This window comes from Ascaphus truei, chromosome 8 (assembly GCF_040206685.1).
Source record: "Ascaphus truei isolate aAscTru1 chromosome 8, aAscTru1.hap1, whole genome shotgun sequence".
NCBI lineage: Eukaryota > Metazoa > Chordata > Amphibia > Anura > Ascaphidae > Ascaphus > Ascaphus truei.
The window spans coordinates 57,100,144-57,128,012 of NC_134490.1; the positions used below are offsets into that span (position 1 = coordinate 57,100,144).

At 40.9% G+C, this 27,869-nt stretch overlaps 1 protein-coding gene across 5 annotated transcripts; it reads right to left on the reverse strand.

Moving 5' to 3' along the window:
• Positions 1-693: 693 nt before the first annotated feature.
• Positions 694-26,823, reverse strand: LRRC27 (leucine rich repeat containing 27). 5 transcript variants are annotated; one of them, XM_075612185.1, is made up of 11 exons: positions 26,618-26,823; positions 20,940-21,223; positions 20,011-20,141; positions 18,219-18,277; positions 15,681-15,833; positions 14,297-14,531; positions 11,880-11,969; positions 10,947-11,040; positions 4,131-4,279; positions 2,286-2,412; positions 694-892 (listed from the first exon to the last, which is right to left on the reverse strand). In XM_075612185.1, exons 2-11 carry the CDS (start codon positions 21,159-21,161, stop codon positions 746-748), a joined length of 1,407 nt encoding a protein of 468 aa, XP_075468300.1. In that variant the 5' UTR covers positions 21,162-21,223; positions 26,618-26,823; the 3' UTR covers positions 694-745. The 5 variants fall into 5 exon arrangements, with proteins under 5 accessions (XP_075468300.1, XP_075468299.1, XP_075468301.1 ...); XM_075612184.1 differs by lacking the exon at positions 26,618-26,823 and adding an exon at positions 22,706-22,894; XM_075612186.1 differs by lacking the exon at positions 26,618-26,823 and adding an exon at positions 22,391-22,637.
• Between the last annotated feature and the right edge of the window lie 1,046 nt (positions 26,824-27,869).

Sequence of the window (27,869 nt, forward strand, 5' to 3'; positions counted from 1 at the left end):
TAAAATGGAGGCTTTGTGAGTTATAAAGGGTCATATTTACCAAGCAGTGCTACCCCATAATTGTTTTATAAAATATTTGACCAGGAACAATAATACACAGTTACCACTCGTTTTCAAGAACGTCCTGGGACGTGTTCCAGTATGGCCGAAAAAGATAGTAAATATGGCCCTTCACAACACATTCTACTAAATGGTCTGTAATTTGTCTTTCGGCACGTTCTGTGCCTTATCGAATAATACCACTCGATAAATATGGGCATTTATGGGCCAATCACTTGCATGGGGATTTATGGTGTCTTCCTGCATGGAAGGGGTCTTATGGAGTAGTACTTAGCAAATATGGCCGAAATGCTCTGCTTCTAAACATTCATATTTTAAGGTGGTTTCTACCCCATTACCCTATGTACATCAGCTTGCGATCTGGTGCATGGTGGGGTTTCGTTAGTTAGGAAGCAGTTACTAGATGCCCATAAACAGATGTATATCTGGGTCTGTCCCCTTTTGCCTTGTCCTGTGTATCAAAAGTGTCCGTCACGTCGGAAAAATTACTCTAACATATATAGAACAATTGTTGGTCAAGAATGGTATATTTGGCAGAGGCGCAGGCAAAATAAAGTAATAATACACTTTGCCAGTAGGTGCACATGCCATGATCTGTGACAGTAGACGCAAAAAGTATTTCAGACAATTGGGGAACAGCAAACAGAGTTTAATGTGACACACCCCCCAAAACCCACTGCGCTTGTTAATATGACATTGCGAAGATGTTCTGAGGTTTTCCTCGGGGTGACTGACTGGGGGAAGTCTCCCCAGTAAATGCGGTAAAGCGGTATTCCAGTGGCGTTTCTTGCTCACGTTTCCGTTGTAGTAATTCAGCATGAAGAAGCTTAGCCTGTAATTGTAAAATATAGGCAAAAAATGGTTTAATATTCTACTCTTACACAATCAAGTTTAATTTCCTTATTTAGTGAAAACGAAATAATGTTGCATGTGTCAGATGTTTCAGTGTACATTAACAATTCATATACAAAAATGGGGTTAGAAGCAACGCCAGTTACTTGTAGGGTCAGGTGCAATATATAATAAGGTGCTCCACTTGCTTCATTTGATCCGTCAACATTTAGGTAAGAAATGAAAGAATGAACAAAAAATGTTCGTTTTACAAATATAACAAAAATGTAAAATGTAGAACTTGGCTTCTTCCATAACTGCACCAGTCAACATGCATTTTTGGGGAGGGGGTCACAATTTAAAAATCATCATACTCATTTTATTCATTTACTTTAACGACCTGAACATACCGTTTGCTGTTGCAGCCTGTGCAATGGTTGAGCCAGCATGGTTTTCTCAGCCTGTTTGCAGAGGAATATATACCAGTCCAGGGGTGGGTAACTCAGTCCTCTCGGGCCACCAACAGGTCAGGTTTTAAGGATATGCCAGCCTCAGCACAGGTGGCACAATCAGTGACTCAGTCTTTGACTGAGCCACCTGTGCAGAAGCAGAGATATTCTGAAAACCTTACCTGTTGGTGGCTCTTGAGGACTGAAGTTACCCACCCCTGATCTAGTCCATCCCAACTGTGCAACAGGTGAGTAGAAGAAACTATGCAAATAATTACCATTTCATAATAGTGTGAAATATCAACCAGCAACAATGGACTACCTACTAAATGAACAATTACTGTTTAAGCATAACCTGAAATTTGGGAGATGTTCCAGATCAGTGTTTAACCTTTTGCGATTGGAACCAGAACCCTCTTTAATAGTGCGTCCATCAGATGTACTGTAAATCCTTTTGAATTTGGTACAGTTTTCAAATGAAGGGTTCCTAGGAACCCGTTGAAAAACACTATTCCATCTTCTGTTTGTGCGATCTCACTGTGAGCCAAGCATGACATGCCCTACCCTTCCACAGGCAAAGTGTCCCTTCCCCGCCCCCTTACCAGATTGGATTGGCAGACAGGGGCGTGCATGTTGGGGCAGGCCCAAACAGACCATAGCCAGAGGAAACAATTAACAAGAAAAACATACTTGGTTGTGAAAGAAACCAAAGAACTGATATTTGTTTAACAAAGTGAATTACATTCGTAACTTGCTTTCAATCTATTTTTTGGGAGCCAAGTGGGCTGCTGATTTTACTAGTCACTGAAATCTCTTATCATACAAGAAACGTGAAAATGATCTCACTGAAACAATAATTGTTAATATTCAGAACGGATGAAACATGAAGTCTATTTGCTCCATCTAAGAGGAGTAAACTTGTTTGTGAAATGGAACAAGACTTACCGTCTCCAAGTCCTTTTTAGATGTCTCCATTTCCTCTTGCGCTGTCCCCTTTGGCTTTTTATTTCTTTCTTGCATGGTCTGGGTATGTTGCCTGATGCGGTGTTCCAGCCTCAGGTCCCTGGAGGCTCTGGGCACATATGATAAAAACAAGCTACTAAATTCTTGCACAACGATCCTCTTGTTTCAAATGAAAGACATTGCACTATATATTATTATTTAATATTTTTTTTGCAATACTTGACAAAGTAACAGTCAGAAAATGCCTAAATAAGGATGCCATTTAGAAACTGGCACAAACATGTGTGTATGAAAAATTGCTTCATCTACTCTTATTTTTTTCTGTGCCTGATGGGTCTGAAATATACTGTATTGTGCTGAAAGACTGTATTCTTTGTACACTGTGGTAGGTTTTATTGAAATAAGTTATAGACAGCTGTTTCTATACTTTTTGAGAGCAGAATTTAGAGGTCTTTGTCATATCACTACATGTAAAAAAAAACATACTTTTCTAATTTTCACTTTGTCCAATGAAATGTGTCATAACCCATGTAGAATGCAATGGCACAAATGTCCAATGTATATCATTATGGATGCCATGAAGTGAGTGTCAGCTTATTGTAATATTGGACATGAAACTAAAACTAGCTTGCAAGCTTAATTAGGCAGGTCCTTGTGCCTAAAAACAGTTATGCACAGTGTTGTCTGCACAGCTATGCCATGTACAAAAATACCATTAATGTTAATATTATTATATTTGAAGTTGTGTATTGCATACTTGGCATTTAATTGATATTGCATTTAAAATATTTTCTGCACATTCTGAACCCTTCCTTGCCACAGATATGCCTAACACAAACCATACACTATAACAAATCCAATATTCCCATGTGTTTACATGCTGTGGTTATTGCCCATATGTGGGTATACAGTATCATCTCCCCAGTGGAAACTCCGGCTCACTATAGGTTTGCCCATACAATATTCATTATACTACAACAAATGTAATTCTGTGAAATAATACAGAAGATTACACAGATCACTTTCACATGAAATATTGTGCACTTAATTCATGTAGGATGATTTTTCACATGAATATAGTAGGTAATTTTGAAAAGCTGACATATTTATAGACATAATACATTACAATTGTATGTTTGGGTTTATAGTTCATTTGAATAACAAAGCTTGTTTTCCTATTAACAAAATAAAATTAATCTCTTCATTACAGGAATATACAGTATTGTAGGGCATTGTAGTTCTGCTATTGCCATATTGTGACCATCAAATGATGAATGTCTCACATTTCCTTGGCCTTTGCTACAATAAAATGTGGAGTCACCAAGGTCGTTCTTGTTGATTAGGTGCCATGTTAATGACATCATAAAATACACCTAAACAGGCCTTACTTATTGAAGACTTACTGGTAAGTCAATCTGTGTAATTCAGTGTCAAAAGACCATAGAAGGGAAATGAAGCCTGATTAATTATTTTCAACTGCTTGTTTCTACTGGGATGTATTTAAAAAAACAAACAAGCATACTGTAAAATACCCAAGTAATTCAGCCATAGGGGCACTTATATATAGCTTGTCATCTTTAAGGAGAATGAAACTTGTGAGAAACTACATTTTAAATGTTGAATCATTTAATGAGACAGTATACGGTTATAGCCTGGAATTTGCAAATACTATTTGGAGACCAGCAGAAGCTAGAAACATTTCCCTTGTTAGTTGTGTTTTAGACCCAATGTGTCAGGTCAGGCATGCTTAGGGTATACCACAGGGCATTTGGTGAGATGATTTGATATTTTAACACTATGAATATGATAACTGTTGGTTAAACACACCTTGCTTTCTCCATTTCCTTCAATGATTTCACTGACATAATCCTTGGCATCCTCGTTTGTTTTTCAACTACGAGAGGCTTTAGCTTGTCACAGTTATCCATTTTTTGGTAAGTATCCAGATGTATGGCATACGGTGTGCTCATGGGTAGCTAAAATACGTGAAAAATTAGATCGTGATTAATGTAAAGTATTCTTCCCGTGAGCATGCATGCAGATATTAATATAATAGAAGAACCACTGTATGGTATTACAAATACAGGTCTATACAAACTGCCTTCTTGGTTAACAATACAATACAAAACCTGCATACTCCATCTACCAGGTTAATTAAGTGTCAATGCATTCGGAATATAAAACAAAACATTTGTATAAACACAGTAATAAATCAATTGACAATTACATAGAAAATCATAGGAACACTAGCGGGCTTACTGTCCAGTGACTCGTACACCTCAATGCTTGGCTTCTCAGCTTACAAACCTCATTAGACAGAGATCCAGAGCATGGATTTCTCACTCACTAGACAGTAAATATAGTAAATTACATATATTCAATCATAGAACCATCCACTAATGTAGGATCTTTAGCACACAGTGTGAGTCACTTATCAAGGTATCACAGAAAAAAACCCCCAAGACTTTAAGGAAAAGTGACCCTATTGAGGTCAATGGGTTTTTTCTTTGAGAAACGTGGTACACATATTTTGCACTGGTTATGCTCCAGTTTTGCAGCCAGGTGAATTTTATAAACGAACCCTTGTACAGTAATTAAAAGGTTTCTGTAATCTATAAATACGCCTGCATACTGTACAGTACTACTTTAGAACAATATAAAAAGTACTATGTATTGTTTTACTTGATTCATTTTTTATTAGCACAGTGGACCATATATGTTGCGCTTGCCCTTTGCATGCAGCAACTGTGACACACGCAGTGTCAACATCTACATTGGTATTAAAGGTTAATATATACGGCATGTTTCTCTATTCCGAACTAAACTTGGAATACAGGATTCCACTGAAAGCGTACCAGTCCTGCTATCAAGACACAATTTTACTTCTGAGTTGGAAACTACCTAGTGCCATTTCGTCACTGCAGTTATCTGTTACACAGCGTAACAATGCCACACCGTTTCTACCAAATTTAATGGCGAATTAATAATGTGAGACGCATTGAATAACTTTGTAAGAATAAACATATATATTTTTAAAATGTATCTACATATCCCACTCACGTCTAATAAGCTTGTTCCACTCTTTAAAACATCACAGTGTTCGACGCACATATTTTCAGCCATGCAAATAAGATAATTGATCATGTCACTTTTTAGCTTCCACAATTTAGGTTAAGCAGCAATCCCCTTGAAGCTTCCGCCTGCCACATTCAGAGAACCAACATGACCGTCTCCTTCAAAGATGGAATTACAGAGTACAGAGCCTTCAAAGCAGCACAGGTCTCCTACTCTAGTGTACTGTAGACACCTGCAGTTAAACTTGTGTTAAGGCAGTACAGAACCAGCAGACCCACTTAAAAAACATTTTGACCATTTGGGCTAGCCCAGGGTTGGCCAACTCCAGTTCTCAAGGGCCATCAACAGGTCAGGTTGTCAGGATATTCCTGCTTCAGCACAGGTGACTCAATCAGTGGCTCAGTCTTGGGTTAGCCCACCCTGAGGCTAGCCCAAATGGTCAAAAAGTTTTAAGTGGGTCTGCTGGTTCTGTACTTCCTTAACCCAAGTTTAACTGCAGGTGTCTACAGTACACTAGAGTAGGAGACCTGTGCTGCTTTGAAGGCTCTGTACTCTGTAATTCCATCTTTGAAGGAGACGGTCATGTTGGTTCTCTGAATGTGGCAGGCGGAAGCTTCAAGGGGATTGCTGCTTTACCTAAATTGTGGAAGCTAAAAAGTGACATGATCAATTATCTTATTTGCATAGCTGAAAATATGTGCGTCAAACACTGTGATGTTTTAGAGTGGAACAAGCTCACGAGACCCGAGTGGGACATGTAGATAATTTTTTAAAATGTATCTTTTTGTTATTACAAAGCTATTCAACGTGTCTCGCGTTATTAATTCGCATACCGAGTCACTGATTGAACCACCTGTGCTGAAGCAGGGATATCGTGAAAACCTGACGGTTGCCCTTGAGGACTGGAGTTGCCTCCTCCAACCGCCCCCGCCCTTTACTGTTGTTGGATCTCCAAGGTGAAACAGGCACACAATAGGGTTATGACAGATAAGAAATTGTCAAAATCCCCCACTGCACCGAGTATAGTTAGGACAGAAAACGAACGTTTTTCAACGTCTCATTCCTGTATGTGCGGTACAGGTTCTACACCAAAGACAATTTACAACATAGTAACAAAAACTAGCAGTACTGCACACCTAAATATCAAATGCAACATAGGACACTTCAACATACTGCTTTCTGTAATCTAAAGTTCATACCCAACAAAGGGAATAAAAAGTTGCTGTTATCGGAGATGAAAACACAGTAAAAAAATATTAACCATCAAAATATTTTAAAAGAAATAAAACTGCTAGAGAATTTTGCTATGCAGGATATGAACATGACGGAAAAGTAAAGAAAGAAAGAAACGGTTGACCCAGCTTTAGCGGACTTAGAGTGCATCTTTAAAACAGATGAAACCGGGCTTCCTTCTGCATGTCTGTAACTGCCCATCCTGCTTTGTGCAATATGTATTTGGATATAGTCTTCGTGATGGAGCCCAGGACCTACTTGAAAATGTGAGATTTATCTTAATGTATATTTCCTGGTTTAATATGTTTAGATAATAGATAAAATGTCAGCGATGTAAGTTGCTTGAGGGTATTCACATGTGCGTGGAAACAGAATATGTTGCCTTACATTTGCACATAGAACAGGGGCCCCACGTAAAGACAGATATGATGGAACTTGACTCACAGTTTTGCAATACAAGGTTTGCCCTTGCAAGATGTCAGGTTGATAAATGGTTTAAATCATCTTTTGAATCATGGCCTCCAAACACTGAACCACAGCTTTCAGTGTGATAATAAATGCAGCTTTATTTAACTAATATCTGTCTGTGAAGGTCTTTTAAAAGTTATAAGTTCATTTTTTATGAAATATATTATTTACAACAATAAAATGCACAACTTTTTTTTTATTAATATGTTTTCAAAAGTTTAGCCATTTTTTCACTTCATTTTTTATGGATGTGTGGTACTACACAATTGTAATGTTACACATCACATTGTTAATGATAACATTTTCCAAATATAGGGTAGGATTTGGGTAAACCGACTACTACAGTTTTGATAACTACTTACATTAGCAAGTACAGTAGTAGTTCAGATTCAAGAAACATGTTTTATTGGAAACCTGTAGTGTAATTTATAGGTTAAAAACAAGGTAGTTAATGAAATCCTGCTCTCGAGGAGCAGGGTTTTATCACTCACGTTGTTTGCTTTGCCTTGGGATGAGGCAAGGAGGTTGGAGAGATGAGGTAGGAGGCTGGGAGCATCACGATGTGGCTTCATGGCTTACCTGCTCCCCTCCTGCCAGCTCAGCACCTCCTTCCTGAGCAGGGTCCCCCCCATGCCAGGCTCAGCTGCACCCTCTGCGCTGCCAAAGCTGTTCTCTACATGCCCTCCCATCCTCTTCCTCGGTGGGAAGCTCAACCCTCACTCCTCCTCCATGCTCATATAACCCTCCATTCCCAGCCAACCAGAGAAAAGACGCAGCTTTCTGAGCTCTGCCACCTAAGGCCTTGGCCATGTTTACCGCTTGCTGGCGGAAGCGTGCTGACGCGCGCTCCCGCTCAGCACTGAGCCCCTACAGCCGCAATTAGAGCGGCTTTAGTAGGGGCTCACCTGCGCTTCCGCGCGCTTGCGGAAGCGCAGGTCTTAGGGGAATTTAAAATTCCCCCGCTTGCCGGCGCGACAGGCCGGTCACGTGAGCGGTTCGCCCAATGAGGGCGAACCAGCTCCGTGACGTCACTGACCCGCCCCCGGCCAGTGACGTGCCCGCCCCCAGCCCGCCCCCCTTACGGCGAGCAGGATAAGCAACCGCAAGGCCAGGGAAAGCACCCGCTTTCCCTGAGCCTCAGCGCGCATCAGCACGCCAGCGGTAAGCATGTCCAAGGCCTAACTCTGAAGCAGCAACAAAACCCTATTGCTTAAGGTGTTCAGCCCCTCCCCAGGTTAACACCCCTCTACTCTCTTTCCACCACCTCACCCAGACAAGGCGCTCTGCTTTAAAGCCATGGGCTGCATCACACTGCAAAACAGCAACGCCTGTAAGCCATCATCCTCCATCCCCTGCTCTGCAGCTCCTCACAATCAAGCAGGAACTGTCGGGAAGGCCAGCGGAGCGTCGTAGGCCTTCAGATGCACTGCGCTCAGAACCATACTCTGGCCCACCGCTCCACAGTGCCAGCCCAGGTAGACCATCCTGCAGCCTACTGGTGCCAGAGTACATTTACCACATTTTAAAATGTATCCTGTATTAGTAATTATTAATAAGAACCCAGGACAGCTTGACCTTAGGCCTTCAACTCCTCCACCCGAGGAGGCTTTAAGGGCCAGGTAATGAATGCCCTGTTCTTGAGGAGTATTACATCATTAAGAATGCTTTCTATGGATTGTTCTATGACTGATTGTCTGAAACCCACCATTGTGAACTCTCTCTTATAAGGCATCTTCGGTGTCCCATCTTCAGCCATGCTTTTAGTGCCAATGAGAGACGCCACATGTTTTATACAGTATGATTCCTTGTATGTCATAAAGGGTGATGTCAGTCTGACCTCACAATGATCTTGTCAATGGCTACAACCAAAAGTAACAGCAATAAAGTAACAATAAGGCAAATTAATATCCAATGGGACATTTGTTCGCGGCCATTTCGCCGCGACCAAGTCCCCGCCGGTGTTCGGCCACAGAGGGACCCTCCACCGAAGCCACTCCACTGCTGGAGGTTCAGCCGCCGTCCCGCTGCAAGGCAATTTGAGGGTTAATTTACAAGTTAGGGTAAGGGGGTAAGGATGGGGTTCTAGGGCAAGGGGCAGCGTTAGTGTTAAGATTAGGGGTGTTTAGTATAAGGGGTAAGGTTAAGGACTTTATTTGACAGTGAAGCGGCCAGCGGCAAGACGAGTAGAGGCTAAACACCAGCGGCGATTTGGTTGCGGCAAAACGGCCGCAACCAAATGTCCTCGACCTGAATTAATATAGACTATAACCAAATGTCTTATTATGATCAGTAGTAATGATTAGATTGTTAAAAGTAGTTCTACTTCCCACTACTATCTACATTCTCTCTACATATGAAAACTAAAAACCATATGATAGCATGTGACGTCAAAACAAAAACATACATTCTACCAAATACTAGTGAAGATTCATTACTGCAGGTAATTTCAGGGCACCCTTGTTGAACTACTTAAAACGTTTTAACTTTGAAAAGGCATTTGAAGATCAGATATTGTACCTGTAATCTTAGGAAAGTTACAATTACTAAAGTAAACTGATGTAACCATGTTCTCATATCTGTCATGTTATTACTGAGTTTTGATACTGTCAAAGCAAACAGTGATCACAAAGTAAATTTTCATCATGGGTTACATTTCTTTTTCAAACAGAGATAATAATAAGTAAAGAACTTCCAAAAGTCAATTTAATAAACTTTGACCCCTCGCAATCATGCAAATGATACATGAGCGACCTCTGGTGGCCCTAATGTGCTACGGATGGATATTATACAAAAGAATTGCACAGCATAATGGTTATAAGTTTACTCAAATCATAAAACAACATATGTAATATATCACAAAGTAACATGCAATACAATGCAATAATAGTGTGTATCCTGTCATTTCTCCTGTCACTATTAAGCACAATGTACATACCCACACAGTAACGAAAAGATGAAACCTGGTTACTGACATTTTGGTCTGAACCAGAACGTCGGTAAAATCTCAAGCCTTGAGAAACATCCCCCTGGGAATTGCAAAATGTCCATAATACAGTTTCACCTGTTATTTTAGAAGTTTTAGATCAGAGGAGGGCAACTCCAGTCCTCAAGGGCTACCAACAGGTCCCTGCTTCAGCACAGGTGGCTCAATCTGTAGCTCAGTCGAAGACTTTGGCCAACCCCTGCTCTAGTGACAGAAAGCCTGGCAGACTTATACCCGAAAGTATCCCAATATTTTAAATATAACATAATACTAAACTTGTTACTGGATCATGCCTGGAACCCCCCCCCCCCTAATAAATAAACCTCACTGATTCCCAAGAGCACTTGACCACATTACAAATTTATAGGCTACTTATATATATCCCCACAGGTTGCTCACTCAGTCCCAGCTTCAGCACAGGTGGCTCAGTCTTCGAATGAGCCACCTGTGCTGAAGAAGGTATATCCTGAAAACCTGACCCGTTGGTTACCCATGAGGACTGCAGTTGGCCCCCAGTTATTACAGTCATTGGTTGATCCAGAGTGTTTTCTTTACAAGAAAGTTCAGTACACCTTTATACTTGTGAGGCTTATTTATAAAGCGGTCCTTCATAGTTTATGCCTCCTACCAAACCAGTCTAATTTATTTATTTATCTGACCTTTTACACATGGAAGTCATGCTATCTGTGATATCATGAAAAAAACGCTGGAATACGGTGAAAGGATTTATATCCCATATTTACAAGCCTACAACCCCCCTTCACATCATTTTATTTACATGGGCATAATGTATTTGACTGTAGTAGCCAAAGCAGTTTGTTGCTCCTTAATTTCGAGTTTTATTTCTGCAAAAAAAACAAAACAAAAAACACAAGCTCATTTACCTTGAGGTTGCTCTCCTTAGTTTTTTTGCTTTTAGTTATTTGATCTTGGATAATCTTGGTCTGTTTTCTCCATTCTTTAAGAGCTTCTTGATCTCTTAAAAAAAAAAAAAATTTGACTTTTAGCGCAGGAATAAAACTTGGGAGCGCAGTTATATTAAATGTAGCTGCAGAAGAAAGTAGCTCTGGATTCAAAAACAGGACTTGAAGTTCTCAGAAATCTCTAAGTAAGCCATACAAAACAATATTTACAAATGACATTTTCTTTGCCTTTCTTTACCTGATCATATGCAAATTTTATTATGTTTGCAATGCAAACATAATATTTACAGAGAACAATAAACATGGGCCTCACTGTGAATTCTGCATGGTATGTTTATGATGCTGGAGAGTGCATAGCTGAGGCCCCGGTGTCGGAGCAGCACGCGCACCTGCCAGGCTGGCACCTGGCAGCTGTGAACCCTGGTCTGTGCAGAGCTGCAGGGGGAAAGACAGGGGGGGGGAGGGGGGGAGGGTGACGGGGGTGCGACCATGACATCACCCGGCAGGTTCACCCTCATTAGCTGAACTGGCGGGGGGCATGGCCAGCGCTCCATCGCCAGTTCTGAAGACAATTTTACTGTCTTCAGAAAAATCTGGTCGCGCAATGCGGCGGCCAAGGCAGCTAGTGGGCCCGGCCCCATTGAGGGGCAGTTCTCGTTCCTGCAGCGCACGCCATATCACGCACTGCAGCATGTACCGGGGACCTAACCTAAGGCAAGGGTGGCAAACTCCAGTCCTCAAGGTTTTAAGGATATCCCTGCTTCAGCACATGTGGCTCAATCAGTGGCTCAGTCTTTTGGAGTTGGCCACCCCTGCTGTAAGAATTCACTTTAATGAAGTTTCCAGTGATGCTAGGATTTCATTTTAGAAGCAGGTTTAAAACATTTCACATACTTTTTCTTCTGATTGATGGCGGCAAGTCTTTCTTTCACTTCTGCATATCTACCCGTTTCAGGTTCTCTCGCCTCTCTCAGCACCGCAGATCTGCAAAGGAATATTTAACAAGCGTAAAAACGGTCTAGTACAGGGGTGGCCAAACTCTAGTCCTCAACGGCCACCAACAGGTCAGGTTTTAAGGTTATTCCTGCTTCAGCACAGGTGGCTCAATCAGTGGCTCAGTCAACGACTCAGTTTAATTGTTGTGGGGAAGAGCATGGGGCCTCAGTCACTATGATGCATAGCGCAGCACCAGCTGTGCATCACTGGCCCAGCAGGGCAAGCCCGAACACCCAATAGGGCGTTCCACCCATAGTTGCCAAGGCGGCACCGGCCCATGGGCCCACCGGGCATTTTCCCAGTGTCCTGACAGCCCAATCCGCCCCTTGGTACAGGGATATACCAAATAAGTATGGGATGGATGTTGATCCAGAAAATACTGTATTTTTCCCCCTTATGAGACATCATTGGATGATGTGTCACTGGGGTTTTCTGTTTGCCTTCCTCTGGATCAAAAATACTGTAATTACAAATATCCGTCGTCCAACTTAACATAGGTTGAACTCAATGGACACGTCTTTTTTTCAACCTCATCTACAATGTAACCTCCCCTTTTATGTCAACAGGCAACACAATCCAATTACAGCCATCCTGTAGGCAGCAGATGGTTACCAACCAAATGCTTCTACTTTAACCGGATTGTCCGTGATTAACAACTAATGCTATTTGTTTATTCCTATACGTTGTTTGTTTTAAGCCATCTAAACATTTACCACTAGCTATGCTGAGATTTATCACGTATAATTTCCCTATAGCAATATCACAAAGCTCTGGATGTGCAGTGGATCTGGGTGGGATGGAAAAACAAGTTGCAAGTTGATTCCTTCTATAGATAGATCTCACATTCTTTTTATATTTTAAAAGAATAAAGGGGGTCACACTCTTTACAGCGTGAAACATTTTGAGAAGTTGAATGAAATGGATTGTAATTACATTATCCTTTAGGTAAAAGGCGCAGTCACAAAGAGCTTCACTTCCAATTTTGAGCTCTATTTGTATGTTTACAGTTTGAAAACAAATCTGGAAGAACACAATGGGATGAACAGTTACAAAGCAGACACTGACAAAAGGAGTTTTCAGAAGCTCCAACCGCTATGCCTTACTTACATCAGGGGTGGCCCACTCCAGTCCTCAAGGGCCACCAACAGGTCAGGTTTTAAAGAAATCCCTGCTTCAGGACAGGTGGCTCAATCAGTAGCTCACTCAACGACATGATGAAACCCTGTTTTCAACATGCTCAAATCTATTAGTCCAGCTTTGTGTGTGTATTTATCTTAGAAACAATAAGAAATTCTAAAACTTGACCTGTAGGTATAGGATGGTAATGCGTCCATTCCTAGTAACTAAGATTTGTACTAGAATCATCGTGTTAAAAAGTTGCTTATAGCAGTATGCTCATCTTGTATAGAAGATTTGCAAACAATTGAAGCCATCTTCAGCGACTCTTACCTTACAAGTGCCAAACTTTAAACAGCAGTACTACCAACTTAAAACAAAGCAAAAAAGGGGGTCTGCGCTCGAGCTGTCAATCAAATGAAGTGATGTTATCCGCTTGCAGCTGACACGTAGGGGGTCACTCCTCAAAAGGCCCTTATAAAGGGAGAATACCCCCAAAGAGGGGGGAGTATTCCAGTAGAAACAAGAAAACAAGGTAAGCGAAGCTCACCGCAGGATTACGTAGGGGGGAGAGGACAGCCGTGCGACCACGTAAAAGATCCGGATGTCGTGACCACACTACAGATGTAAAACTCCACTCTCACCCAAAGGCAGCGTCCCTCCAGCCGGCATGCGCAGAACAACCTCCCGTGACCTCTACGCGTTTCGCACCACTGAAACGCGTAGAGGTCCTGGGAGGTTGTTCTGTGCATGCGCATGCCGGCTGGAGGGACGATGCCTTTGGGTGAGAGTGGAGTTTTACATCTGCAGTGCGGTCACGACATCCGGATCTTTTACGTGGTCGCACGGCTGTCCTCTCCCCCCTACGTAATCCTGCGGTGTGCTTTGCGTACCTTGTTTTCTTGGTACTACCAACTTACTGTATAGTTGGTTAATAAATCAATGTACCTTAGCCCAAAGTATAAATGTGTTGAACTTTTCACACAGTCGTTTGCTGCAAAGTGCTCATGCAAATCTAACTTACGATCAAATGTACTCTACAGAAATGTCCGCTGTTTTAAAGACAGTAGACAAATTAAAAAAACCATTCAAACAGATTATTTCACCTGCTGATGAACAGCGACACACACTTTACACAAAGATACAGGGCACTCCAGAACAAAACGTATTACAAAGACCCAGTCATGTTTTAAATATACCTTGAATCAGAAAGGAAGTTCCGTGTATCTGATTTTGTAAGACTAGCTGCCCCCCGAGGTGTAGCTTGACGAGCAAAGATTTGACCTTGCATCATTTCCTTCATCTCTTCCTGCATAATTCTATTTTTTAGCATCTCAAATTGCAGCCTTTCTTCTTTGCTTTCCCATTCCTCGGATAATTCCAAGCTGGATTTCATCAGCTCGTTCAACTTCAGTTTTTCAACAGAGGGCATATCTATTGAAATGAAATGGACATTTGTACTGAGCAAGCATATACTGTGTCTAGTAAAACAGAACGCATCTCCCAATACACGGATCAAGTCGCACAACTTTATATATTTGTGGGCACAACCAGTGCCGGGAAACGGACACAGATGTATCAAAGGAAAAACTGCAATTGCTTACCAGGATATCCATTATCTGTGATAAATCTGATGCAGATTTTGGCTCCAGTTTTATTCCAATTTTACAGCTGACCGACATTAAAAATAGAAGCCTTTTTTTCACTGAACAAAGCAATCCAAAGGTGTCCTCTTTTTTCCCTTTGACATTTTTCTTGTTATGGTAAATTTATGCATTTGTCTTTAAACATAGTTACTAATACTGTTAAATGTCTTCTCTAAAAAAGCTGCTATTAAAAATAGCACAACTCTTGTACAATTGTTACCTAATTAGCCTAGCCTTTATTGTGCGCTTCTGTGATGATGCGCAGTCCGAATATTTTTGTTATGGCACTTTGACCGCTTCATATAAATGGAAACTTTTAAAGAACTGACTGGGTTTGCATTCTGCCACTGTCAGAAAAAGCTGGATCATCAAATCAAGATATTACTCAATAAACCCAGCCCTCCCGAAGAGCTCTCGCATTGTTTACCATCAATCTTTTTTTTTAAAGTTAGATTTAAATCTATGACTAATGCCTTATTAAACTCACTAATGAAATTCTAATGCCGCCAGTCTCCAGTCTTAGGTCTCCAAGGAAATGGGTATTTCCCTGACATTTTCTTGTACTTCTTTACAACGCTCTTTGCTTCTGCTTCCAGTCTGGACAATTCTTCTGCGAAACATAGGACTACGTTTCTGTGAGCGATTCCTTAGTTAGACTGTACTTATTAGTTAATACTTCACTTCCCGTCTGATGAATAGAACTCTATGGAATGTCTAAAACTGTTTACATGGAACAGCGAATAACTACATTCTCCTTTTTTTTTGTTTTTGCATTGAAATGAGGGAAACTTAAGGGTCAATTCTATAAACTTCAATGGGGACTTTGGGACAAAAGTGGCAGCTTCGGAGTATAAAGAATTTAACTCTTTAGCATCTTCATCTTTTGCAATAGTAATAATCTGCAAGTGGGTTGTTTAAATCTGTAATTCAGACATACCGGATTCGCCTGACTCGTAACATGAAAGATCCTCTCTTCTTGCATTTCGGAGGAACAATAAAATGGACTCAAGTCCTTTGTGCACAATATCTTCAGGAGGAAATTCGAGGGGGCAATGCCTAAGATTTAGAGCTTTAAGTGAAGTTAAGTCACCTGTGGGAAAAAAAAAAAACCACATTCAGATAATCAAGTTTAAGAATATACAACAACACCACTAGTTCAGGAGTGGCCAACTCCAGTCCACAAAGGCCACCAACAGGTCAGGTGTTCAGGATATTCGAGATTCAGCACAGGTGGCTGAATCATTGGCTCAGTCGAAGATGATTAAGCCACCTGTGCTGAAGTTGGGATATATCATGAAAACCTGACCGGTTGGTGGCCCTTGAGCACTGGAGTTGGCCACCCCAGCATTAAACATTAATTTGGCTCTCCCCACCTGCCCTGTTACCATAACAATCACGGTCTTCATTCAAAGTGTAGTAAAAAACAAACCCCCCTCCCCCCCAAAAAACCATTGAACAGTACACAATTCAGTGCTGCTGAAAGGATGGCGTCTTTTTGCGAGACTGTGCACAGTAAAAAAATAAATGACACCCAACAGAAGTCAGCAAAGTGTATGACAGCGAAGAATGTCCCATTCTGTGCGAGGAACGTTTACGTTAATGATAGCTGAGCCAACCTGCTTTCAAAGAGTTGATGGGCATTACATAAGGAAATATAATATTGAGGTAAAATACAGTTACAAAAGTAATTCTAATATTATTTCTTCTGTTTTCCAAATTCAAGGCCTGCTCAAGAGCATGTAAGGCCAAGGCCATACAGCCTTCGCCCGCCGGAGTTGTGACGTCACCCGCGTGAAGTGGGTGCGTTTTGCGTCAATGGTGGACGCGCCGTGGAGGGCGTGCCTATGGGCGTCACGGAGCTGGTGACCTGCGTGTCGCCCCAAGAAATCAGTTTAAACTGATTTCTTGCGCAATGCGTGCCCCCTCCTACTTGCGCCCGCGCGGTATATGGGCGCGATCAATGCCTTTAGGCAATGTGATCGCGCCCCGCGCGGGCGCCTCAGCACAGTCTGCAGTAATATGAACTTGGCCTAAGATTCATATCTTAAAGTCACACGTTATTTATTTCAAACCAATCTACATAGTGGCGTGGATGTGATTTACTATAATAACAGAAATAATTACATATGAAAAACACATCAAATGATTTTATGTCCTCCGGTATGTTGTACACACTATAAAACTGAAGATTTATGTTCTGATTGATAGATTATGCTAATAAAACTAAATCACACAACCAAGGTTTCAGAGTGTAATGTGATCCCACAGGGCTCTGCAGATAAATGTTTCTCTGACAGGTAAGTATTATCTAACAAAAGGCAACTTTAACTGGCCTTAAAACACACTAATCCAGAGGTGGCCAACTCCAGTCCTCAAGGATCCCCAACAGGTCAGGTTTTCAGGATATCCCTGCTTCAGCACATCAGAGGCTCAGTCAAAGTCTAAGCCACCTGTGCTGAAGCAGGCTATCTTAAAAAGGGCCACCAACGGGTCAGGTTGAGGACTGAGGTTGGCTACCCCTGGTCTATAAGCAAAGATGTGCTCAGTGAAATACAATTGCCAGAATGCATTACCAAACGTTCATGCTCAGCAGCTCAGAAAAATACTGTAGCAGCAATTAATCTTAACTGCTAAAGGTACAGCCAGTGGAGGAAAAATGCTGCCATCAACAGTCACGTCGCAGCAAATGGAATTTGCAGAGATCTATCTTTGAGTGGTTTTATTGAGATTTAAATGAGTTTAAGACTACTTTGTAATGACATCTATTTTACTCGGGGCTGGAGCAGCTACATGCTACCTTTAAACAGTGTCTTGTGGAATAACACAGCTCACTAAACATGGGCCTATATCTTTAGAATATACAGTATAATACACTTTTTTAATTGATCTTCCCTTTTAAGAATTTATGTTATTAAATCAGAATTCATTCCTTTCTTTCCATGTTGCAGCAGTTGTTTTAGAAACAAAAACAGCCATTTTTTTTTCTTCTGATGGAGATGGGATTTCCTCTTTGAGATGGACTGCATCTTCAACTGGCATAATCCAATGAAAATTCTGGTTGCAACCATTTTTCTTGCATACCATTTGAAATGTTTTTGTTAAAATACAAAACATATCGTACGATTAATTTAGCGTTTTAGTAATTAAACAACATCTCAATCAGAAACCTCGCGACTACACAAAATAACGAGTGTTTTCAAAATTCACGGTCAACTTGATAATTGGAGCAAGACCAAAGAATAACAATCTTTAAAACAGAAAAATGTTGCCTACTTCACTGCCCCTCCACCCCACGGAAAAAAAGCTCTTCTTCATAAAACCCTACATTTTTCCAGATCTCCACCAATTTGCAGATGAAACGTTTGGAAATGTAGTTTAACATTGAGCACCAGTAAGACAGACCAGTACATCAGCACGCACAGCCAATAGCAGTTACCATTTGTTGTATAGTTATTCATGTATAGTTCATACTTACCAAGCTCAACAGGCAGTGCTTTGATGGGATTTCCTTCCAGTAAGAGGTACTTCAGCTGCCTTTGGAAAACAATATTTATGAAAATATTCAATGTTTTTGTAGGAAATAATTATATGGAATATTTATGTAGACTTCTAGCACCCCCTAGAAGAAACCCAACTCTAACACACAGCAATGACAAACAGTTCTACTTTATACATTAGTGGTTTCCAACCTTTTTTGGTTAAGGAACCCTATGTGAAATTCTGCAAAACCTCACCCTCTCCAACAGCACGTCTGAGATGAGATGCATTGTAAGGAACCCAAACCCTCACCAATAGCACGTCTGAGATCATTTAAAATCCTTCTGTATTTGGTACAATTTTGAAAATACCTGAAAATTACAGGGAACCCTTTAGGGATGCCCAGGGAACCCAAGGGTTCATAGGAACCTTGGTTGAAAAACACTGTTCTACATAGTTATGTGTTGTTGTCCTCATCGTTTCATTTCTCAGCATGTTTATTTCGAAGGGGTCCCAATCATGAACTCCTGCAGTGTTAAACACGGAATACTTTCTACAGCAGTAACATTTTAATTAATTTGTTAATCAAACTAATGTTTTCATTCTATATTATACCCCTTTTTCCCCAAACCTCCGAACAGAACAGCTTGATAAATCATACAAAAATTCACATGCAATAACGATCTCATCATAAAATGACCCCTGCACAGTAGAAATATATAACATTTCAACTAAATATTTTCAGGAATGACAAATGGGCAAACAAGGATAGTCACATGGTACTAATCTGCCATCAATCTTTATGTATCTTTGTTTCTATGTTATCCTCTAAATAACAATCATTTTACGATACAATTATTAAAAATGAAAAAATAGAGATTACTCTGCAAATTCCACTCACTAAACTTCCTGTACTCAATATAGTGAGAAGTGGGGTCTCAGTGCATCAAGTTCCTTTCACTTGACATATTTTTAACTGTGTGTTATCCTACTCATCTCACTATATTTGATTTTTAGAAGGCCTAAGATAGCAATAGCCCACAGAAAGCATATCCTAATGAAGGCTTGATTGATATAACAAAATATTGTTAATGCTATGTTATATGTATGCAAGTTCTCTTTTAAATAGAGCCCATTTCATTTTTCATGGGAATGTATCTGTGAGAAAACAAAAATGGGTGAAAAATCAGTGCAAATAAAATGACTGTTCTTCTGGGTACATTTCTGGGTTTATTTGAGTGGACAGAATGCGCTGATAAACTTAAAACCATTTACATTGAATAATAGGGCCATGTTATTTTACTATATTTAGACACATTTACTGGGTTATGCGACGTTCCAACTGCTTGATATGGGGGGGGGGGGGGGGGGGGGAGGGGCGCTTCATTATTAATTGTAAAAGTTCTGCGTAGTTTAGACCAATTTATTTTCAACATAGCTACTGCAATGAAAATCAATAGAAACAGAATAGTTTTTGTAAAACCTGGGATTTTTTGGGGGGTAAAAATCTGCTTTCAATCACTTTTATGCTGTGCTTTGGACTTTGACATGACGTGTGTGCCTTTAGTATTAGCATAATCTTGCAGCACACATGGATATATTGTACCATAATGTTGTATGCTATGGTGCCATGAGATTCCTAGTTCTTTTTCTCTATCACTTTAAGCATTGCCCCAAATGGGCCACCAGTCACAAAAGTATGAAAGTCACCCTGTGTCATTCACTGGAAGATGCTATTCTAGTACTCCATCCTCTATGTAATATTATAAATAGGGTTAATTAAAATATACCTGTGGTCTCCAATTGTGAGTGGTAGACTTGTGATTTTATTAGATCGCAGATCCAACCAAACAAGATGTGGCAGTTGTACAAAGAGATCTTTGGGAATAGAAAACAAATAATTCCCTTCTAGATGCAAATTCTGTGGGGAGATGAAACACAATTCTAATAAACAGGCAAAAAGAAAACTGTTTGATAGATTACCACATTGCTTACAGGATGGAAAGTGAAGGTGCATGTTACTCCAGTCGCAAAACAAACTAGTCACAACAATAAATATTAATCTCTTTGCTCCCGCACTGCCACAACCCTGCCACTCACCCGCCTGCATCTCCTTTTGATTCTTATCATTTGCCTTATTTGACCATTTACACTGGAACAAGCTCCCCCACCACATTCAATCTGCTCTCCCTAACTATCTTCAGAAGTCAACTCCAAACTCATCTCTTCTCCATCACATTCCATGATCCCCCATTAACATCCTATCCCATCCCCTCCCTCACCCCACCCATGCTCTCCCCTACCCTCACCCTTTCCTAAAGTCTCTCCAAAACCCTCCAAAGTCACCAACCTCACCAAGTGTCTCCACTGTCAGACCCATCACCATGCCACCGACAAGACTAAATCCAGAGACCCGACACCAACCTCTGCCCACAAACCAAGCAAGTTTTACTAGCTAAGATACAGCACCCTGAATAAGGGTGCTATATAAATGTTATCAATTAAATAACCCAGGTGTGTCCAACTCCAGTCCTCAAGGGCCACCAACAGGTCAGGTTTTCAGGATATCCCTGCTTCAGCACAGGCGACTCAGTAAATAATTGAAAGAAATTAATTTCATGGCTAAAACATGGATCACATTCTCACAGGCATGTGGATTATATTTTGCGCATTGACAGTTCTTATGTCAACAAAAACAATACATAATTGACTAAGTTACCTGTATGTAAGGCATGCTTTTGTAAAGGTCTTCACTAAGAGAATGAAGCTTTTTCCTGCTTAGGTCCAATGTGTTAGACAGCGTGGAAGGTTTATTTACACGAGACCTCGGAGACCCTTCTAAAGGTATCATTAGAGCAAGTGTTTGGTTTCCACTGACTTTGTGGGCATCATTGTTCTTCAAACTGCAGTGCATTTCTTTAGAAAGAGAGCTATTATCCATTGGTTAACAATGACTACTGTAGGTCAAATACTGTAAACTGGGAAATGCATCCAATCAATAAGCTGTGAACAAAAAGAAAAAGCGTTCAACATACTTCAGCAGCTAAATTGGAAAACTAATGTCCATGCTGTGATTCCAGCTATCGGGCTGGTAGAAAAACTCCACACTCAATTGTTTGCTGATCTAATAAAATGTAACATACTGCCTATCTTTTTAAAATACCTGCTGTTTATTTCTCACATGAAATTATGGGACCATATAATATTATTCATGTTATTCTGTAGCACAGAGAGAACTGTGCTGAACATACTGTATCACATTGCAGTCACAAGGAGTTCACAAAGTAATTTTGGTGCCTGAGGCACAGGGAGATAAGTGTGACTTGTCCAAGGCCACAAATAATAATAGAAACTGACTGACACAGGAATTCGAATCACATTTACCCGTTTCGAAGACACTAGACGCTGTATCCTGAGGTGCGTGCGCTTAACATGTTTTTAGCTTTCTTTGGTCTGAAACACATTTGTAACGTGTATTTGTACTGTTGTATATTCTGGTGTACGCTGCGCTCGTATTCTGCACTAACAAAAAGACTTGCACCACCATTAAGGTGAGGGAGAAAACTATTTAAAAAAAAAAAAAAAGTAACGCAAGCCGCACATTCCTTACAGGGGAGCGCAAACTTTTTCAGCTACACCCCTCACCTTGCTCGGCTGTGGGGTCACGTGACCACATTGCCATGGAGATAGACGTGTGTCGTCACTCCGCAAGGCACCGTGGCGTCATTTGACGTCGCGTTGCCATGGCAACAAGTCACTTCAGCTCTTCAGAATTTCGGTGAGTTAGTTGCAGAGGCCTCACGCGAGCCCCCGTCATTTAATTTAAATGTCTGGGGGAAGAGCACAGGACCTCTGCAACAACCCGCGCCCCCGCAGACAAATCTTCCGCCCCACTGGGCGGCGCGCCCCCCAGTTTGCGCACCGCTGCAGGCTTAAATCACAGATTTGCGCCGATATACAAATGTTAACTGTGCCCCTAACGCCTCCCAATCGCACCATAAATTCTTCATCTCGTTGCAGTCAGACGTACACGAAAATGGGGCAGCTAAGATTAATACACAGACACCGCCAGGCACATGTATATTTCAGAGCGAGTTGCGACAAGATAACAACTTTGCAGCAGCACTTTGCCCGGTGATACATAGAGTTCAGTGTCTCCACAGCACTTACCGCAAAGCCAGCAACAAAGGCGCATGCCCTGGTTACTTTACAGTAGACGTAGATTGTATGTGAGTTTGGAGACTCATATTCAATAGGGTGACACGCTGGGTAATGCAGTTACATTGCGATCACTTCTATCCTAGTCCATGCGACCAATTGCATGCAGAGGAATAGAAGTTACCATGTTGTTAACTTTGGACTACAAGCGTCTCGCCATATTTAGTGCGGGGGGCCCTGATACCCAGATAACACCGGGTATTACTGATCCTGTATTGTGTGCCGGATAACAATCACATGACACGTGCATGAGGAGAGTGAACCCACCCCGCCTCTCTTGTTGTTATATTTCACATCACTCTGCACTTGCGCAGCATCCTCCCTCTCTCTCAGGCTCCGGCTGCCTCACGCGCTGTACGTCGGCGGAGAGCAGGCTGCCGTAGCTGGCCGTAACCGCCGGTATGATATGTCCCGCGCGACAGCACCACGCAACAACAGGGCCCAGGCGCCGACGCGTCGCTATGGCAACGGCAGAAGGGCTACGGATGCCAGCAGGACTCAAACTTCTAGACATAAGCAGAGTAGTGGGGGGGGGGGGGGGGCAGGCCATTGATCTGACATTTAACCCCCTTTGGTGTCTGACGAGTAATAATAAAATGGATGTGGAAATAAAATGATTTTTTTTTAAAGGTAGAATAATACATAAGTGTATTTTTAGGGAATAGTGATCAAGTCATTGATTACTTGTTATTTTATTTTAATGTCATCCTGGAAATGGGATGGGCAAAGAATAAATAAATAAAAAAAGTAGAAACAATTTTGGACATGAAAACTGTTACATGAAATATTCAGCGCATCAATACCACCGGGTTGACGCTGGAAATAATAGCTGCATTTTCTGTTCCCTCCCTGCAGAGTGCTGGCAGCTGTGTGTACATAATATACCACAAATATTAGCTCAAGTGACACTGGTGTTGAGCTTGTAGTACTGAGGCTGAGAACTTAGACTGTGTATATTAGAAAAGTGACATTAAATACAAGATTGTTTTAAGGAACAAACGTGAACAGATAAGGCTGGCTCCTGATAGTACTGTCATACTGCGTTGACAAACTCATTAAAAAGATGATTATTTAGTAAATTCAGAAGGTTACATGTTATGTATCAGTTATGAAAACGAAAACCAACCACAAGAAATAGAAGTGGCTTTAGTGGTTCGAAGAAAAGCGTTCATTTAAACTAAATATTTCAAATGATGAAAGTAGCCCCTTTGCTTCCAAATAAGATTTTGCAATGTGCTTCTAGCAGCAAAGGGGTTAATGTTGGATGGGTTGTGGCTACGAAACTAGTGCAAAACTAAACAAGCGCAAAACTAAACCAGCCCAAAACAATTGTACCAGATTTACGATTGGCAAAACTCAAACTTCTTGCAGCAGGATTTATTTTTGTTGATGAACGCACACCCCCCCTGGGAAAGATCCCATGGTGTGGATCGAAACGTTGGATTTTGTGTGACATTTCTAAATACAGTTTATTTGGACTTTGCTGAGTGCTGTCTTCTTTTTTTATCACCTTGCTGGTGATAAAATACTTACTATTCATTTTTAGGAGCTGAGCACCGCACCTATACCTATATACCTCGGAGTGCCAGTGACCGCTTTTGGATATATATATACAGCTGGGCCTCGCTTTTCGGCGATCTGCTGATACGGCGGCACCGAGAAGGGGGCCGCCATGTTGAATTTAAAATCGCGCATGCGCAGAATGGGCGGGTGCACCCAGCGCACATGCGCAGACCGCCGGTTGCGCGCAGACCGCCGATTGCACATGCGCAGAACGGCGAAAATGCCGGTTTGCGCATGCGCAGCACTGAAAATCGCCGGATCCGCTTTCCGGCGATTTTCACTATACGGCGGGCCTCTGGAACGGAACCCGCCGTATACCCGGGGCCCTGCTGTGTATATATATATATTTATTTATATAGCGCCCACAGACACTACTGTACAGGGAATTATAATACAATAAGTGTAACAAACAAAACCAGACAATAGGAAAGGAAATCCCTGCCTCAGAGAGTTTACAATCTAATTTTTTTCCCAGATTTGCAGCCAGGGGACTTTAGTAACTAAATTATTAAACAGCACTAAAACTGCTCAAACTTTAAGGTCCATTCAACATTAATGGATTGCAATTTCAACCTACATACAGGTAGTCGTTGTTATCCAACGTTTCACTTTACAACGAATGGCATATCCAACGCTTTACAATGCAACCCTATGTGCCGTTTTTCGACGCCGGAATGAGTTTTACGACTCCTGAATACGTTATCCAACGCTCACCGCCACTGATTAACATGGGACTCACTTTACAACGGTTTCACTATCCAACGCTACTTCCAGAACGGATTCCGTTGGATAACCGAGAACTGCCTGAATATATATATTTTCTCTCAAGACTTCTTCACCATACACTACAGTAGGATCTCTGTTTTCCCCTAGTTTTTTCCCCTGTTCACTGATTTTTAAACTTTGTGTTTTATTCTTACAAAAAAACACCCAATCCCAAAAATTACATCGCTGCTACAACTCCCTCAGTTTCTGACATCGTCAGTCTCCAAAGAATCAGCGAGGCTCAGGACCCGACTTTTCCTCCGAGGTCGCGTTGAATTATTTATGGATAAAAGGTCTGTGTTCCCTATGGGGTGAAAATAAACAGCCGTGGTTGCCATGTGAGCAAGTTACTGCAGGCTTTGGGCCCTCGTAAATAAAACGTTTTTTTTTTAAAAAAAAAACAATACAGCTAGGAAAAAATGTAAGATGACATTGATAATATACTTCAAATTGCATCACCTTGAATTCACTTTCATGATCAGTCATTTTTGTTAGGAACTTTACCACTGCTGAGGCTTAGCACCATTTAGCACACCTGGGCCTTAATAAAGGTCTTGCTTTCTCTGCATTTGAACCGACAGTAATAGTGAACACAAGTGTTCTTACCCACAGTAGGAATCTCTCTAAGTTTTTGGCGGGGCATAGTAGGTATTACAAGTGGACAGAGGGGTCAGCGGTTGTAGTTATGCAGGACCCCTATTAAGGTCTCTGTTTTCATTCTCTGAATATTAGAAGCTTTAGACAGTAAGATGAATACAACGATCTTGTAAGTAACCTTTATATATGTCTATGACTCTTACAGCGGAGGGATAATAACCAATAAGGAGCCCAGAATTCATTGAATGTTGGGGAAAAAACCCAGCAAAAAAATAATTATTTCACTGGTTTTAAAAGCAATTGAAGTTAGAAAATGTGTAATGTTTCACTTTTGGAATACACAAACCTTGCTGCTTTCAGTTTCATTATGTGTAGGGAATATGGCGCATTGACGAAAGTGTCACAGACCAATCCCTTTTCCCCAATGCCATTACTGTTGTCTCCAAAGATATTTTTATAGTGTCATTTTTCAGTTAAATGAGAGAGTAATTGCCGGGCAGATGAATACCTGCATCCAGCCAGCGGCACGACTAAATTCAATAATATTCTGATCTTTAAAATAAATCTTTCGCTTATGTTGCCACAGGCATATATCAGCTTTCAGTAAAACCTTATTACAGATAGCGAGCTGGAGGATAAGAAAGAAAAACACCACATAGAAAAAAAGAATGTTGTCATAGATATGCAAACATATATTGATGAGTGTGCAGCGATAAATTGACAGGGCCGTTTGGAATCCAGTTGCTTATTGTCTCAGAGATAATTGTTGTTTTTATTCTTGCGACAGCGATTGGCTTGGACGTTACATACTGAAATTCTGAACTGAGCAGTGTTTGAAATGTTTAATGACATCGGTCATGCTGACATTCAGAGCCGTCTGTGATTAACTCCTTTAACTCATTTAACTCCTAAAGTCATAAATCGCATACTGCACAGGGGGGGGGGATAGGTTTCATACACAGATAACATTACAGCCTGTTTCAAAGTAAAACTTTTCTTGCTTTATCCATTGTAACATTGCCGGAAGAAAAGATCAGTGTATCTTGAAAGCTCACACAAATAAAAGCATTTAGTACCGGCACAAGAGATAATCACACAAAGTGGATTATTGTGTGCACTTTGGACCCAATAAACCACCTTTAGTGATTATCTCTTGTGCTGTGCTATATATTGAATCTCTAGGGATCCTTAAAGACTATCAGCACCACACCTGCAATAAATAGGAAGACCGTAAAGGATAAAAGTTCATCTTACCGCACTCCTTAATCTTTTCAGGTATCCATAGGGGTTGTAGATTTATGTGCTGGCTTTGATGCATGGCTTGGATCCCACTTCTGCCACAATTTGTACTAGTAAGGAGAAAGTCTTCTAGAGCCGCACTATTCAGAAATAGGTCTCATCAATATATTCTTATGATGTCTTGTGATGAGACCTATTCCTGGATAGGGCGGCTCTGGAAGACTTTCGCCTTAATAAATAGGAGGAAAGAAAAATCACAGTAAAATGCATTTTTATCACAAACTCACAGAAAGCACAAACTCTTCTTTTAGTTTCTATCTTTGTGTATACATTTTGTGTCAAAAAATGTATCAGTAATATTCAGTGTTCTCCTTATTATCTGATAAAAGAATTGTTTTGTTGAAAAACATACTGCTAATGTTTTAGGAATACGGAGATGTTTCATTCATTTTGCTGGAGTAACTAACATATAAATAGGGGCTTAATCTGTAAATGGCAAAATCGCCGTTTCGACGATGTTGCACGGAAAACCCCATTGAAGTCAATGGTACTTTCCATGCACTAGCGCCGAAACGTATTACAGAATAAGCCTCATAATGCATTATTAATGTTTTCCTTTGGAAAACACTCTGCGTTTCGATAAATAAGGAACCAGTATTCTGGCCACACTGCAGAGTCATAGTGCAAATTAATCGTTTTTTATTTTACCGCATAGCTGCTTGATTCTGATTTGGCACAAAGTCAAAAATCTGACAAGTCTTTTAACTGCTTTGCTGCCAGAGGGCCCAGCAACATTACTGAGAATAGATTTAGATTAAGGAATACATTTTGGATAACAACATGATCAATAGTAGTTAGCAAGGATTTATGAGGGCTATGCCAAATTAACCTTATAGTTTATTTGAGGAGGTAAGAATTTAGACCATGGCAACGCAGTTGATGTAGTCTACTGAGATTTTGCAAACGCTTTCGATTAAGTGCCATTCGAGAGGTTAGTGTTCAAAATAAAGGAAATTGGTCTAGGTGAAAATATTTGCACCTGGATTGAAAACTGGTTGACGGATACACAACAGAGAGTTGTCATAAACGGAACCTGTTCAGGTTGGGCTAAAGTTGTAAGTGAAGTGCCTCAAGGTTCAGTACTGGAGCCACTGTTTTTAACTTTATTAATGACTTTAAAGGAGGCATAGGGGCTTATTCTTTAAAGCTGCAGTTCAAGCTGTCGTTTTTTCTTTCATTCAATATGTGCATCAATACAATCTACAAA

Excerpts from the sequence above, each read along its gene's own strand:
- LRRC27 (XM_075612185.1), bottom strand. The coding sequence starts at position 21,161 with ATGGATAATAGCTCTCTTTCTAAAGAAATGCACTGCAGTTTGAAGAAC. Across the intron at positions 11,041-11,879 it reads GCCATCAATCAGAAGAAAAA|AGATCAAGAAGCTCTTAAAG; the intron begins GTATGTGAAATG and ends TTTTTTTTTAAG. Across the intron at positions 2,413-4,130 it reads AAGGAAATGGAGAAAGCAAG|AGCCTCCAGGGACCTGAGGC; the intron begins GTGTGTTTAACC and ends ATATGTGCCCAG.